Source organism: Sebastes umbrosus, chromosome 11 (genome assembly GCF_015220745.1).
Source record: "Sebastes umbrosus isolate fSebUmb1 chromosome 11, fSebUmb1.pri, whole genome shotgun sequence".
In the NCBI taxonomy this organism is placed as follows: Eukaryota; Metazoa; Chordata; class Actinopteri; order Perciformes; family Sebastidae; genus Sebastes; species Sebastes umbrosus.
The window spans coordinates 24,978,312-24,993,960 of record NC_051279.1 but is presented as its reverse complement, the minus strand read 5'-3'; the positions used below and the strand labels follow the sequence as shown (position 1 = coordinate 24,993,960).

The 15,649-nt window shown below is 41.7% G+C and overlaps 2 protein-coding genes across 5 annotated transcripts in view; both read left to right on the top strand.

Annotated features, from left to right (window-relative positions):
• Positions 1–5,386, top strand: part of LOC119496357 (mothers against decapentaplegic homolog 4-like) — a 16,427-nt gene extending 11,041 nt beyond the window's left edge. For all 3 annotated transcript variants that reach the window (XM_037783599.1, XM_037783600.1, XM_037783601.1), the window contains 7 exons: positions 999–1,241; positions 1,815–1,928; positions 2,035–2,088; positions 2,341–2,524; positions 2,647–2,815; positions 3,102–3,240; positions 4,009–5,386. In XM_037783599.1, coding sequence (XP_037639527.1) covers positions 999–1,241; positions 1,815–1,928; positions 2,035–2,088; positions 2,341–2,524; positions 2,647–2,815; positions 3,102–3,240; positions 4,009–4,214 — 1,109 coding nt within the window. In that variant the 3' untranslated portion in view covers positions 4,215–5,386. The remainder of the gene's footprint in view (positions 1–998; positions 1,242–1,814; positions 1,929–2,034; positions 2,089–2,340; positions 2,525–2,646; positions 2,816–3,101; positions 3,241–4,008) is intronic.
• Positions 5,387–6,791: 1,405 nt separating this feature from the next.
• On the top strand, positions 6,792–15,649 carry LOC119496404 (acidic leucine-rich nuclear phosphoprotein 32 family member E-like). Of its 2 annotated transcripts, XM_037783687.1 has the most exons (8): positions 6,792–6,985; positions 9,360–9,509; positions 10,227–10,349; positions 11,589–11,748; positions 11,832–11,834; positions 12,961–13,106; positions 13,214–13,280; positions 14,278–15,649. In XM_037783687.1, the coding sequence occupies exons 1-8, from the start codon at positions 6,908–6,910 to the stop codon at positions 14,355–14,357; spliced, it is 807 nt and encodes a 268-aa protein (XP_037639615.1). In that variant the 5' UTR covers positions 6,792–6,907; the 3' UTR covers positions 14,358–15,649. The 2 variants fall into 2 exon arrangements, with proteins under 2 accessions (XP_037639615.1, XP_037639616.1); XM_037783688.1 differs by lacking the exon at positions 11,832–11,834.

Here is a 15,649-nt window from a genome sequence, read left to right as displayed (position 1 = left end):
AGAAAATACTAGTTTCTCTCAATATGTTCTGTCACTCACTCTCCAGGATCACGAGTGTTAGTTGAGAAAGTTAACATTCACCTATGAGACCAGATTAGCCGATCCCTACACCGCTGGACACTCCTTCAGGAGGAGTAGACGGCTGGCTAACGTTAGTTAACTAGCTAGATTGTCTGTCTCCTGAACTGGCTAGTTAGCTAGCTAGCTTTTCTGGAGACTGAAGAGCTAGCTAGCTAACGCCTGCTCTCCTCTCGGTGAAGTAGTGTCCTAGCGGCGAGGAGTGAGGCAGAGGGACCGTGACCCAGCGCTGTCCGCTGTTGGGCTCATTTTCTGTAGCATGGTGGAGTTAGCAAGGTAGCTAGCTAACTAGCCAGTCGCTAAATGAGTCAAATTTAACAACTTAATGCTTCATCCACGCACTCTTGTCACAGTGTAGGAAAGCACAGTGCTATCGCCAGATGAGGGACAACTTTGTTCAGCTCATTTTCTGTGTTTCATGACAGCATGGCGGAATTAGCAAACTAAGCTAGCTAAGTAGCCGTCCGACCAGCGGGCTAAATTAAATAAATAAATAAATTGAGGGCGTATAAATCTTTTGAAGTCTATAGTTAACTATCCTTCAGTAAAGTCAGTCAAAAAGAGAGTCGTACAATATCGGCGAAGCGTTTCAGAGATGGAGAGAAAGGGTTGTTAATAGTTTAGCCTTCTGCTAACAGCAGCCAATGGCTCACGGCTGCTGTTAGCAGAAGGCTAAATATTAACAACATTTACTCTTCATCTCTGAAACGTTTCTCTGATATTGTAGCTCACTAGAGCCTCAAATCACAGTTTGTCATCTCAAATGTATGTGATATCTGGATTTTGGCACCCAACAACTTAGAAAGATGACATTTTAGATGTGTAACTTTAGTCCACTGCTAGTGTTAGCCTCCAGTCTTTCCTTTGTTTAGCCTCCAGTTAACACCGTGATGTCCTCATGACTGCTTTCTGTCCTGCAGGCAGCAGCTCCATGACGACTGCAGCTCTGTCAGCTGGTGGCTGCGGGAGAAACGGTGGAGGTGTCGGGGGTGTCGGGGGTATCAACAGCGAGGGCCCCGGCCTCCTTCAGATCGCCCAACCTCAGAACCACGGGGGCCACGCCTCCCCACCTCACCAAAACCCCCCTCACACCCCCCAGCCTCCTCACCCTCACACCCCCACCTCCCCACACCAGCCCGACTACAGCAGCCCCCCCAAAACTGGTAGTGTACCTGCAAACACTTGTACATTACTGAAGTACACTTGAGATAAACTGAAGTACAGCTTGTGGGGTCAGCATCAAGAGTAACAGTACTACTAATGGTACTAAAGGGAGAAGTTACAATAGTAGTAGTCAAATGAATAGCATTAACAGCAGTAGTAGTAGCAGGAATAGTAGCATTAGCAGGAATAGTAGCATTAGCAGTAGCAGTAGTAGTAGCAGGAATAGTAGCATTAGCAGCAGTAGTAGTAGCAGGAATAGTAGCATTAGCAGCAGTAGTAGTAGCAGGAATAGTAGCGTTAGCACCAGAAGTAGTAGTAGTAGTAGTAGTAGTAGCAGGAATAGTAGCATTAGCAGCAGTAGTAGTAGCAGGAATAGTAGCATTAGCAGGAATAGTAGCATTAGCAGTAGCAGTAGTAGTAGCAGGAATAGTAGCATTAGCATTAGTAGTAGTAGCAGGAATAGTAGCGTTAGCACCAGAAGTAGTAGTAGTAGTAGTAGTAGTAGTAGTAGTAGTACCACCACAGGAACAGTAGTGATATGAGACTGACCCATGTCCTGTGTGTCTCTGCAGCCACCTGGCCAGGTAATAGCCCTGCCTCCTACAGCCCTGCAGGACAGAGTGGGCGGAGCCACCAGCAGCCTCCATTACATCATAATCATCACCACGCCCCCAACACACACTTCTGTATGACATCATGGGAAATATCCAACTAACGTACTGCAATAGTAGTACTTTACTGTAGTACTGTGCAGTAGTACATCATACTGAGTCTACGTGTTTGTTCCTGCAGGGTCACAGCATCACAGTACTGCTCCGTATCCACAACCAGTGTCCAACCACCCAGGTACCAACTCTAATGTGTTTGGAAATGTCCTCATTTTCCAAAAATATTATCACCCCTCAAAAATGTCCTCACTTCCAAGAAATGTCCTTACTTTCCAGAAATTTCCTCATTTTCCAAAAATGTCCTCACTTTCCAGATATGTCCTCTCTTTTTACCTCCTCTCACTTTGTCTCTATGTCTCTGTTCAACTGTCTCACTTAGTCCCCCATGTCTTGCTTTGTCTCAGTTCAACTGTCTAACTTTGTCTCTCAGGTCCGGAGTTCTGGTGCTCCATCTCGTACTTTGAGTTGGATGTTCAGGTCGGGGAGATGTTTAAGGTCCAATCCAGCTGTCCTCTGGTGACGGTGGACGGTTATGTGGATCCTTCAGGAGGAGACCGTTTCTGTTTGGGACAGCTGAGTAACGTCCACCGCACCGCCGCCAGCCACCGAGCCAGGTGACCCCTCTGACCCCTCTGACCCGTCTTACCAGTAACAGTACTGGTGGTAGCAGGAGGAGGAGGTGTAATGTCAGCAGTCTGAAACAACCAGTTCTTCTTCTATGGTTGTTTTCCTGCAGACTCCACATCGGTCGGGGGGTCCAGCTGGAGTGTCGGGGGGAGGGGGACATCTGGATGCGTTGCCTAAGCGACCACTCGGTGTTCGTCCAGAGTTTGTACCTGGACCGTGAGGCAGGCCGAGCGCCGGGAGACGGAGTTCATAAGATCTACCCCGGAGCTTACATCAAGGTGAGTGTGTCGATATGCAGACGACTCTCTGTTGTTCTTCTCTGTGGACGACGGACAGTACCAGAACCTCACAGAACCACATTACAACACTGTCAGACTTATTCATTCCTACCAATAAATGTGTGTATTTATTTATGTATTTATTTTTGCATTTAACCCATTATTTATTTGCCCAAAATGTATTTACCTTGTGGTTAAAGGACGACCGCTCTACTGAGCTACAGCCGCCCTAACCTGTCTGTCTGTCTCTCACCTGTCTGTCTCTCACCTTTCTCTCTCTCTCCAGGTGTTTGACCTGAGGCAGTGTCACAGACAGATGCAGCAGCAAGCGGCAGCAGCTCAGGCAGCAGTGGCAACTCAGGCAGCGGCGGTTGTCGGTGCAATTCCCGGACCGAACAGTGTGGGGGGGATCGCCCCTGCAGTCAGTGAGTATCACCTGTCTGTCTCTCTGCTGTGTGTCAGTATGGAGGCTGCAGCAGCTCTGCCTGCTGGACACACCGGAGACATCTGAGTGTGATGTCAGAGAAACACACATGTAATCCAATCATAACATGCAATAACAATCATAACATGCATACGTGACATTTTATTGTTGAAATACAACAATAACATTTTATCGTAATACTACAAATTGATCCTCATAATATCATGACTTTCTCTCATAAAATTATAACTTGTTTTGTAAAATAATGACTTTTTTAAATTAATTTTATTTTGCTAATAGTAGCCCCAATAATAATAATGGTTGTGGTTGTTGTTTTACTGCTGTGGTTGTGATTGTTGTAGTTGTTGCTGTAGTTGTGATTATTTTTTATGTTGTTGTAGTTGATGCTGTGGTTGTGATTGTTGTTGTTGTTGCTGCTGTGGTTGTGGTTGTTGTGATTGTTGTTGTTGCTGCTATGGTTGTGGTTGTAGTTGTTGTTGCTATGGTTGTGGTTGTTGTTGTTGATGTTGTTGTTGTTGTTGTGCGGTTGCTGTGGTTGTAGTGCTCGTTGTTGTTGCTGTGGTTGTTGCTATGGTTGTGGTTGTTGTTGTAATTGTGTGGTTGCTGTGGTTGTAGTGCTTGTTGTTTTTGTTGTTGGTGTGGTTGTTGCTATGGTTGTTGCTTTGGTTGTTGTTGTTGTTGTTGTAGTTGTTCTTGCCTTTGTGTCTGAGGCAGCTGAGTGAAGGTGTGACTTCCTGTCTCCATCCAGGTGTGTGTTCGACGGCAGGTCTGGGCGTGGACGACCTGCGCAGGTTGTGCATTGTGCGTCTGAGCTTCGTTAAAGGTTGGGGGTGCGACTACCCGCGTCAGAGCATCAAGGACACCCCCTGCTGGATGGAAGTCCACCTGCACCGAGCGCTGCAGCTGCTTGACCAGGTGCTGCACACGCTGCCACCGCGAGAACACACACTCTGACACACTGCAGCAGGTGTGTGTGTGTATGTTTAATCTGTAGGCTGCAGGTGGGCGAGGTTTAGCACACAGGACAGCCAATCACAGCACAGGATTCATCCCCAGTTGAGAGACGAAGCTGTTTGGAAGACAGATGACGTACCTGACGCCACCTACCTGTCAGGAGTCATAAACTCCGCCCACACGCCGCAGCTCATTGTTCGGTTCAGAAAAGCTTCAGACAATCAGCCAACCACAGCATCACATCCCTCCTGTCAGTCAAACGAGTTTCCATGGATACCAGCATCCAGTGTTGCACATTAAAGGGTCAGTTCACAGTTTCCTGTTTTTTAAAGATCAATCAATCAAAGATCAAAGTTGTTCAATTCCCCCCCCCCACAGACCCCCCCAGCACCTGCAGTTTAGAGTTTGGCTTCTTTTATGAAAAATTGTGAATGTACATATATAAATTATGTTTCAACAAAAGTTATCACATGACCTATCTGATGATGTTGTATTTTTATAAAAAGTTTTACTGCATTTTCTTAAATTGATGTTAAAGTCAAATTATTGTTTTTGCCAAATGACATTAAGAGGAGAAACCAGCTCCACCAATCAGAGAGTCAGGCAGTCTGACGGGTGAAGCCCGGGGCTGAGAACCATAGACATATATACATAGACATACAGTATATACATATATCTACATATATCTATGTATATATGTCTATGTATATACTGTATGTCTATGTCTGTCGCTGCCTAACGTGTTTAGCGCCGCCCAAGATGATTGTGATTGGTTTAAAGATAGCAGAATGATGATGTGACGATTCTTTAGTGCTGACTTCTGGCTATGTGAGAAGACGTTTTTACACTTGTAGCATTAAAATGTTTTTGTAGTTTGGGTGAACTGACCCTTTAACTGGAAAACGTAAGAAAAAACAAACTACCTGCCAAAAACCAGCTTATGACTTCCTGTTTGGTTCAGTCCTTTATTGGTTATTTATATTTATTGATTATCTACCAAAGATTCATTCCCTGCTCTTGATGACATCACTTCCTCTTTACTCAGCTTATTTATTCAGTCATCATTTTTTTTTTAAAATCACATTTTATATTTTAAAGGCTTTTATACTGAAAGGGTCTATAACTGTAACATCTGCTGTTTATTCAAAATAAAACTTTTCTGATAAAAAAAATCAACTGCTTCTTCTTTATTTTCCTTCTTGTGTCAGTGCTTTGCTCAAAGGCACTGTGGCCCTTCAACTTGAATATATAACAACTTAATATTATATTATAAAATCATTAACTTTATTTTTATTTATTCTTTGAGTTTTGACTTTATCGTTATTATAACTATATTGTTATATTGTACTTTTCTCAGGATTTTATTTTCTGAACTTCATTTTCTTTACTTTTCTTTAAATTTAGGCTGTTATTTTTCTCACGATTGGGAAATGAATCTGAAACCTCGTTGTTTTCATGTTACTAACCGTCTCCTAATAACTGGGATTTCACCCATTATCATTAATATATGTATATATATATCTATACATATATATATAAGAAACGTGAAACAATCTACAAATACAAATACATGTTCAATAGTTTCCCCTTCACAATTACAAAACGTGCATCTATTGTTATAGTTATTATATGTAATATTATCTTTAGCAGGGTACTACCTGTGTACAATCTTAAATAGAAACTCCTTGATTCTATTTGGAATTATATATTTATGAGGTGACAGAAATATACTGTTCCATTGTTTTCTATGTAAATATAGCCACCTATATTTACATATGGGAGTAGTAATATGTTCAAGATGATTTCTTTTTTTTTGTAAATATGTTTTATTGATTTTCAAAGATTTTATCCCACAAAACATGTATAAATCAAACAAAATAGATATCATTCATCAGATCTGTTTACAAAGTTCAATCCAAATTCCCTTCCCTATCCCCCTTCCTACCCACCCACCCATCCATAGGGTCACCGGTTACAGAATACTTTTAGGTACATGAAGGAAAGATATACAATAAACAAAAGACAGGGGGGGGGGGGGGGGATAATTAGGAAAACAACTTATAAAAATAGAAAAAGAAAATAAATAAATTAAAAAATAAATTAAAAAAAATAAGATAAAGAGAGAAAAAAGAAGGGGGGCTGCTCACTACTGTAATATGACTTTCATGTTTTCCACTCTACTCTTCCTTAAGGGGTTCCTGCAGTCATAAAAATCCAAAAAGGGCCTCTCAGGATGATTTCTAATAAAATCGTTGTTACATTTTCTATCATATATATAAACCCCATGTCATAAACAGTTCTTCTTGTTGTTTATGAATGAAAAAAAGGAGCGAACTTGGGAACTATCAGTAAAATATGGCGCCAATGGGGACAAAGAATGGGCGTATGTAAAGTTTAAATGTTTCATGTTCGCCTTCTCATTGGTCACAATGAAGTAACGCCTTTACCCGTTCCAACCAATCGTAGAGCAGAGTCTTGCATAATGAGCTGTTATGGGCGGGGCTCGGTGAGTGGATCCTCATCGGACCAATAGGAGCGCAGCATCTGGAGCTATATGAATATTCATAATGAAGGGGGCGTGGTCTAGCTGTGGAGGTCGGTTGCTGAGCGAACATGGAGGTGTAGTGATCGCTGGTCTCCTCTGAAGGAAGGCGCCGCACAGAGCCGCCGTTTATTTTCTGTTTCCTTTGTTAATGTTTTACTGTTCGGACTCCAGCATGGAGATGAAGAAGCGGGTGAGCCTGGAGCTGAGGAACCGGAGCCCAGCGGAGGTGAGTAACTACAACACTTAAATGTATTTATGTCTGTAGACAGAGGAGGATGTCATGACGACGCTGGAGACATGCAGCGGGAGAGCGGGACGGCGAGTTCTCTTCCGACATTTTGACCCAGAAAAACAACTTCAGCTCGGCTCCGACATGGAGGGAAGTCCCGCGGCCGCTGCTGGAGAAGCCCGGTGGTGGGGTGGTGGTGTCGGTGGTGGTGGTGGGGGACTCCCCGGAGCTCAGCCTCCCTCCTCCAGCGAGCCACCGAGCTAACGGGCTAAGCTCAGGAGCAGCCAGCCCTCATGACAGACCGCTGCTCGGTGGTCGGTGGTTGGGATGAGCCGGCAGACGGTCGGTGCTCATTCTCGGTGGTAAAGAAACAAACACCCCCGTAGTGTGTTTTCTTTGGTTCCCGTTATTGTTTAACCCCTCCCGGTTCACCGCGCAGACCGACCCTGGCTACCATTTTAACCTCCAGTGTGTTAAATAGTTACACGATGCTCGCAATCTGATGGCGCGTCAACAACCACAATCCATTCTCAAAACCGCATTTTATACCTTTATTTAGTTAAAGGCCAAATTTATATTCAGCCCCAGCCTGATTTAAATATTTTTTACAATTCTTCAGGTCCTGCTGGTCAGTTCGGCTCACATTTAATCCAACAATAGTGCTTCATTTGATTACAGTGTGAACTTTTAGTGGTGATTCGCCCTGCTGTTCCCGCCCGCTCACTGTGTAGTTTACTGAGCGGTGGCTGGTTCACAGCATTCTAGAAAGAGTTGTTTTCTGAAGGGAGTTTGGTTGAATCCAGAGATGAGAAGTCACGTTTTCACGACACCAGTTAACAGCGATTCCCCTCCATACAACCGATTTAATGTGACTCTGTGCAGCCGGTGGTCGTGAAGGGTCGCGGTGTCCTACCGACAGTTGGTCAGTAGATGCGCGCACACAGCAGCTGTGTGTGTTTCTGTCACTCATCCGGTCACACTGATGGTTCATCAAAGAGTGTTTGTTAGATGGGATGAGTCAAAGAGTGTTTGTTAGATGGGATGAATCACTCCGTCATGTTCTGTGTTTTATCCATCCAGGTCAGAAAAAAACACAAAGAAGTTTTTACTAATATGAACAATGTTTTTAAACAATATATTGGTAAATGTAGTCCAGGTTTGCAGCGTTTTGTGAACCACATCCGGTCTTATGTGGTCTGGATGAAGAAAACAGAATAGTTTCTCTCCTGTTTTCTATTTTTCACCAATCTGAAATTGGGTTTTAAACTGACTGAATTGTTGTTTTTTAGGTCTGGATCGAGGATAATCACTAAAAGTCACACTTTTTACATTTTGTTGTAACTCTGAAACTGGTTGAAAACCTTAAACCGTATTAGTGTTGTCATGTGTAGGACTTGTTTCCCAACTTTTTATAGTAATATTACTGTTATATTGAAGTGTTTATAACGTTTTGTGATCAAAACCTTTTTATTCAATGTGTTAAAACACCAGCTTCTGGTTGATCGTGACTGAAACTGTCTGATTTGATTTATATTTATATTAGATAGGTATGATGCATGAAACTGATGTGCTGCACAGAGAGTTTATAGCTAATTTTCAACTCTTATCCCTAGTTGGGCTTTTACATGTATAGTGTAATTAAAGCATGAAACTATCTATATGATAAAACACCAATACACTACAAATATGGAAATACAATAAAATACACATCATACAATACACATAGCCTACCACAATACACTAATACACCTTGGTAATTTACAGTACATTTGCTAAAAATGGATACAGCTCTGGTTTGCTTTTAGCCAGCACTTAACCTTTGTTGTTAAGGACTTTATATCAGGAATTAATTTGATTTCAGTTGGTAATGTGTTCCAGAGTTGACAGCCCTTTACGGAGAAAGCTGATTGAACAAATGTAGTTCTACGATGTGGTGTTTTATAGTTGCCATTCACCATGCTCCTAGTTACGCTATTACTGTCTTGTCTTTGGATATATCTGGACAGAGGCTCTGAGGCTAGACTGTTAACACAGTTAAAGACTAAAATGAGTGAAGCTCTCAAAACTCAGTTGAGCCCACGTCATACAATATGAAAAATGAGAGAAAATCAAAGAGTGCATAAATAACTTGACTTCCTAAGTGGGTATGTAATGTCTGATTAATGTAAAACAATTAAGGTTGGTCTTAACTGTTTTCAAAATTCTCCTCATATGTTTATAAAATCTGAGCTGCGGATCCAAAACCACTCATAAAACCTGAATTCACAGACCTCTATTTCTTCATTCTGTAACTTCAGTGTCAGTGTTTCTGCTAGAAGAAAAGAAGAAGACGCGTGGTCACATGATCTGTTGTTGTGGTTGTTGTGTTCAGGTGGCAGAGATGGTGGTGGATAACTGCCGCTCCAGCGACGGAGAGGTCGAAGGTCTGACAGATGAGTACAAGGAACTGGAGATCCTCAGCATGGTGAACGTTGGCCTCTCCTCGCTCTCCAAACTGCCCTCGCTGCCCAAACTACGCAAGGTCAGCCACAAACTACCTGTTCCCACAATGCAACACTGTTTAGTCCAGACTCAGGCTTCGTCTGAAATGTCATACTATGCACTACATACTCAATAGTTGTACTATTGTTCAACATACTTTGGTGTGTATAAACAGTTGTATGTATCTGAGCAGTAATTTATGTCGTCACTTCTGGAGAGCCTCCTTGTCGGTTGGAGACGTGTAACCATGGTAACCCATGTCATCCTCATGTGACCAAAACGACGGTTTGTGACAATCAAAGTATGAATTAATTTAAAGTATATATTACACCTATCAAAGTGAAATCTTATACTTATAGTTAAATTGATGCGTTATTGATGTTACAGAGCTGTCCGTAAACGTCTGTCATGAATGTTGTCGTCACTACCGCATTGCATTTTGGGATATTTATGCCGTCGTAGTGTCCAACGTTGCGTACTGTAATATTTCACTGGAAATAGTACTTGATTCGCGTACTATTGGTTTCATATTAAGGTTTCGGACACACTCAAATATCTCACATACTGTTTAGGTACTAAATAACAGAAGTTAGTGTTGAATTTCAGACGCAACCTCAGTTATTTGTACATTTGATTTCTTTCTCAGTTTATCTTTTGCGTTGGTTTCTTGTTGTCTCATATTGATGCAGTTGTTGGTAGCCTAGCTCTGACAGGTGTGTGTTGCTCTGACAGGTGTTTGTCTCTGTGTGTGTTTCAGTTGGAGGTGAGTGATAACATCATCGTGGGAGGTCTGGACAAGCTGGCGGAGAAATGTCCCAACCTGACGTACCTGAACCTGAGCGGGAACAAGATCAAGGAGCTGAGCAGCATTGAGACGCTGGTGAGTTTCATCTCTTCCCTGTAAATCTCAGGTAAACTCCTCAGGTGAGACACCGCTCAGTCAACACACATGGTGTGTTTGAGGTGTGCGATGCTGATCCCACAACAGCTGAGCGTCGTGATATTTGTAGCTGTGTTCAAGTTCAAGATCTTTATTTGTCCCCGAAGGGCAATTGGTTTTGCCGGAGTAGCAACAATAACATCTCACAACAATAAAACAATATACACATACATCCCCACATACTAAAACACAAAAAAAGGTGAAACTTTGAAGTATAAAATTATTAAAAGAGTTACAATATAACCATATAAGTTACTGAAAAGAAAAAAGAACAGGCATGGGTGGAAGTGCTGATACTACCTATACTTTACAGATTTGAGCAGTGAAATGGCCGAGGGTATGAAAGAGAATTTATATCGGTTAGTTTTGACTGATGGTTGTCTGAGATGGGAACCAGAGGGCAGAAACTTAGTTCTGAATGCAGGGGGTGGGTACTGTCCGAAATTATGGATTCTACTTTCTTTATCAGCTGTTTGTTGTACAATTCAGACAGACATTTCTGCTGAGTGCCGATGATTTTGCTGCTGATTTTTATCACCCTTGTTAATATATATTTTTCAAAGTAAAAGTCCCTAGAAGTGTATGATTCAACTTTTACCCATGGTTTAGTGTTAAAAAGGTTAACAAAAATCACAATAAATCATAACATCGAGTTGCAATACTGCAATAAATCACAATACATATCGAGTCGACACCCAAGTATTGTTATGGTATCGAATCAGGAGATCGTCCCAGCCTTAATAAGTACAGTTATTATCAGTTATTTCTGTCTCATAAAGGAGATTCAAATCAGTTTGAACTTGTCCTCCAGACTCACCTGGTCCTGGTCTCAGGTTAATTTTCAGGTTCCTCTTTCCTGCTGCTCTGTGAACGTCAGTCATATTAATGTGAGACGCTCTTGTTGTGGAACTAAAGTCATGTTTTTGCTCTAATATTTAATTCGCTGTCTGATCATTGGTCTGTTTTTCTTCTGTGCTCGATGTCTCAGGTCTGAAGTCATAAAATAAACCAGACCTGACTGGCTGACCTCTGATCAGATTCATCCTGGTTCAGTTTGTTAGACTCATTCAAACCAAGCTTTTCACAATAAGAGCTTCTGATCTATGTTTAGATTTATGGTTTGAATGTTTCTGTGCGTTCTCCTCCTCCTCATCAGCATGGTGACTTTCTGTTCTGCAGCAAAACCTGAAGAACCTGAAGAGTCTGGACCTGTACAGCTGTGAGGTGTCCACGCTAGACGACTACAGAGAGAGCATCTTCGAGCTGCTGCCTCAGATCACCTTCCTGGACGGATACGACCAAGAGGACAATGAGGTGCCTGACTCAGAGGGCGACAACGGTGAGACTCCGCCTACTGATGAACCAACGCCATGTTTAAAGGGCAACAACGCCCAGTTTCATAATTCAAACATGTTATTCAAGACAGTCCAAAAAAATATTAGTAAACATGAACAATTCTCTCCCAAATCCAAAAACAAGAGTGCTAAAACTCAAATTAGTGATGTCATGGGGTATAAAGTGTCAAAATGGGATGCAGAGATCTCATTGCAGCCTTATTACCCAGAGGGGATGAAGAGGAGTAAATACGTGGTTAACATTAGTAACAGGATTCAAGCTGTTGCAGAGCTTTGACTCCTCATAGGTAACGTAGCGGGCGTTAACTGTAACATTACCGTTAACATCAAACTGTCTAACATTAGATAACTGGTAACATTGATACTAGCAATAATATTATAGAATAATTCCCCGTTGTCGCTAGGGCTGGGACGATACACCTATCCTGATTTGATACTATCACAATACTTTGGTGGTGGTTCGATATGTATTGGGATTCGATATTACGATTTATTGTGATTTTTGTTAACTTTTTTAACACTAGTCCATGGGGAAAAGTTGAATCATACACTTCTAGGGACTTTTACTTTGGAAAATATCTAAATGAATACTGTAAAAATGTTTGATTTTCAGCATGTATGTAGTCAGAGATGTCCTGAAGTTAAATATATCAGTCACTGTCAGGAATTATTCGTCATTGCTAGCTCTCCCGGATCTAGTGTTAACAAAAATCACAATACTCAAAAATCGGAATACGGGTCAGATCGGCACCCAAGTATCATGATGGTATTGAATCTGGAGATAGGTGTATCATCCCAGCCCTAGTGATTAATCGATAATAATTTAACAGATTAAATATGTCGTATTTTATACCTGCAGAAGCCGAGGACATGAATGTAAAATGTTGTGTAAATTTGCTGCAGTATGCAGTTGCGCCACTAGATGGAGCCTCTTACTTTTTAATAAAACGTAAGTTGCAGGTGTGTTTGGTGACCGCACAAACTAAAACAAACGCAACTCTGGAAAAGCTTTGGATATCAGAAAACAGGAAGTTGTTGTGTGAAACATGACTTAATGTAAACTAGTGATCACAGTGACATTAAGGTCAGCGATTGAAACTAAAAGATTCATCATTTGTTTTAAATCAACTTCTAACTTAATTTTACTTGTAGCTGGTGAAACACATTTAAAAGTAAAACCTGACATTTTGTTCCAGACGACGACGACGATGAAGCCGGTCCACCTAAAGACGACAATGACGACGACGATGATGATGACGATGAAGAGGATGAGGATGCTGACAGCTCTGAGGGAGACGAGGACGAGGTCGGCCTGTCGTACCTGATGAAGGAGGGAATCCAGGTGAGTCGACCTCATGTTCAGTTCAGCTGTTCCACTCTGTGACCAGCGAGCAGCGCTCTTCACTCACTTCAACACAAACGGCAACTCGTGTTTGTTCTTTCTCTCAGGATGAGGAAGACGATGGAGACTATGTTGAAGAAGAGGAGGACGACGAGGAGGAGGAGGAAGATGGAGGTTTGTGTTTTAAAAGCTCTGCTGTGATACAGAGTCGTTTTCTTTTGAAAGGTTTGACTCTATATGTGCAATAATGGAAAGAAGTTTTTAATATTTATTGTTTTGTTTGTTTAAATAATTTTCTCGTTTTATATTTTATGTAGGGCTGTCAATCCATTAAAATGTTTAATCATGATTAATTGCAAATTAATCGTACATTTGTTATCTCTTCCAAATGTACCTTAAGGGGAGATTTATCAAGTATTTAATACTCTTATCAACATAGGAGTGGACAAAAATGCTGCTTTATGCAAATGTATGTATATATTTATTATTGTAAATCAATTATCAACACAAAACAATGACAAATATTGTCCAGAAACCCTCACAGGTACTGCATTTAGCATAAATATATGCTCAAATCATAACATGGCAAACTGCAGCCCAACAGGCAACAACAGCTGTCAGTGTGTAAGTGTGCTGACTTGACTATGACTTGCCCCAAACTACATGTGATTATCATAAAGTGGGCATGTCTGTAAAGGGGAGACTCGTGGGTACCCAGAGAACCCATTTTTCTGACTTTTTTCAGTTTTCTAGTACAGTTATTATGAGATATCCATAACAGACAAAATAATCTGAACCATTCAATAGCTGTTCTGGAGCTTTCAGTTGTATTAGATGACTTGCCTCTGCAGATGAAAGATAAATCTTTAAGATGCTCAGAATACATATAAATTTGAATATTTACTATACTACTTAATATTTACAAACTTCATCTGCTGAGGAAGATCACGTAACCTGATCAAAAGCTAATAAATGGTCGGAGTCAGTTTGTTTCTGTTGGGTAGATACCGTAACGATTTATTCTCATTTCTAACTTTGTTCTCATGTTGTGATTTTTATAATATTATGCCTTGAAAGGTTGACTTTTATTCTGGAAATCTCAGACTTAGTGATTCTCTGATATTAAAGAGGAATCGTGGCTTTAATTTGAAAATAATTTTGTGTCTCACAGATGTGGACGGTGCAGATGTTCAAGGGGAGAAGAGGAAGAGAGATGCAGAGGATGATGGTGACGATGATGATGATGAATAGTTGAATCACCTTCGCCACCTGTAACCAACCCCCCCTCCCCTACTCCTCCTAGAGGGACCTCTGACCCCACCGGGAGTCGCTGCAGATAGACAGGAAACGGAGAGCAGGTTCAGGATCAGTTCTCACCAAACACACTCGTTATACATGGCTGTCATTTGACTGATGATGTCATCGTTTTCCTGGTAACATGTGATCGGATCACAGATCAATACTCAGTGTTGCGATTGGTTCTCTGACTGTTCCAAACTCCATTGAAGAAACTGCAAATTTTATACCATCAGTCTGAAAACTTTATTCACAGCTACTCTGATTAACAGACTTACATGGTGGAAAGTGACTCAGTACTTTAACTGAAGTACTGTACAGAGTACCAACTGTGTATAAATACACAAACTGCTCACATGTTACTGCATCAGACAAACTATATCTACCTGTTTGATCTTTTCGTTTTATTGATTATTGATCCGGACTAGGAGTTCACACTTCTAATGTTTTCAACTCAGTTCGACTTCCTATTTACGTCTCTTTTATGACAAACACTAGACTGCGTGTGATCATCAGTTATCAAACCGTTTTATCATCAATAATCACAATTTGAACCAGACTGGAGGTTCACGTCTGTTCAGCAGGTGGTCAAATTCCACCTTCTTAACCCTGTAGTCCGGTCTGTGACTCTAAAGACTACATTACCCATGAGCCTCAGCTCTCTGATTGGATGATTTTGACAGCAGTGCATTTGGGGTGAATTTCTCTGTATTTTGACCCCCCCACCACCTGTTGGTCTGCGGCTCCATGCTCCTCCTGGTCTTCGTGGATCCAGAGTCGGGTCTCTGTGGATTTAGACTCTTGTTTCTGCTCCTACTGGTCTCTGTGGGTCCAGACTCTGGTCTCTGTTCCCACTGGTCTCTGCTCCTACTGGTCTTTGTGGATCTAGACTCTGGTCTCTGCTCCTACTGGTCTCTTTGGATCCAGACTCTGGTCTCTGCTCCTCCTGGTCTCTGTGGATCTAGACAGTGGTACCTGCTCCTCCTGGTCTCTGTGGATCTAGACCGTGGTACCTGCTCCTCCTGGTCTCTGTGAATCCAGACTCTGGTCTCTGCTCCTCCTGGTCTCTGTGGGTCCTGAATCCTGACTCTGGTCTGTGTAAATAGAAGTGAAGTGGTCTCTGTGGGTTTTTGGCGTCCTGTGTGAATCTCTCTTGAGTTCATTTTATTTTTTTATTCCCGTCTTCTTCTTCTTCTTCTTGTGTCGCTGTAACGAGTGTTTTTCAATAAAAACAAATTAAATCTCAA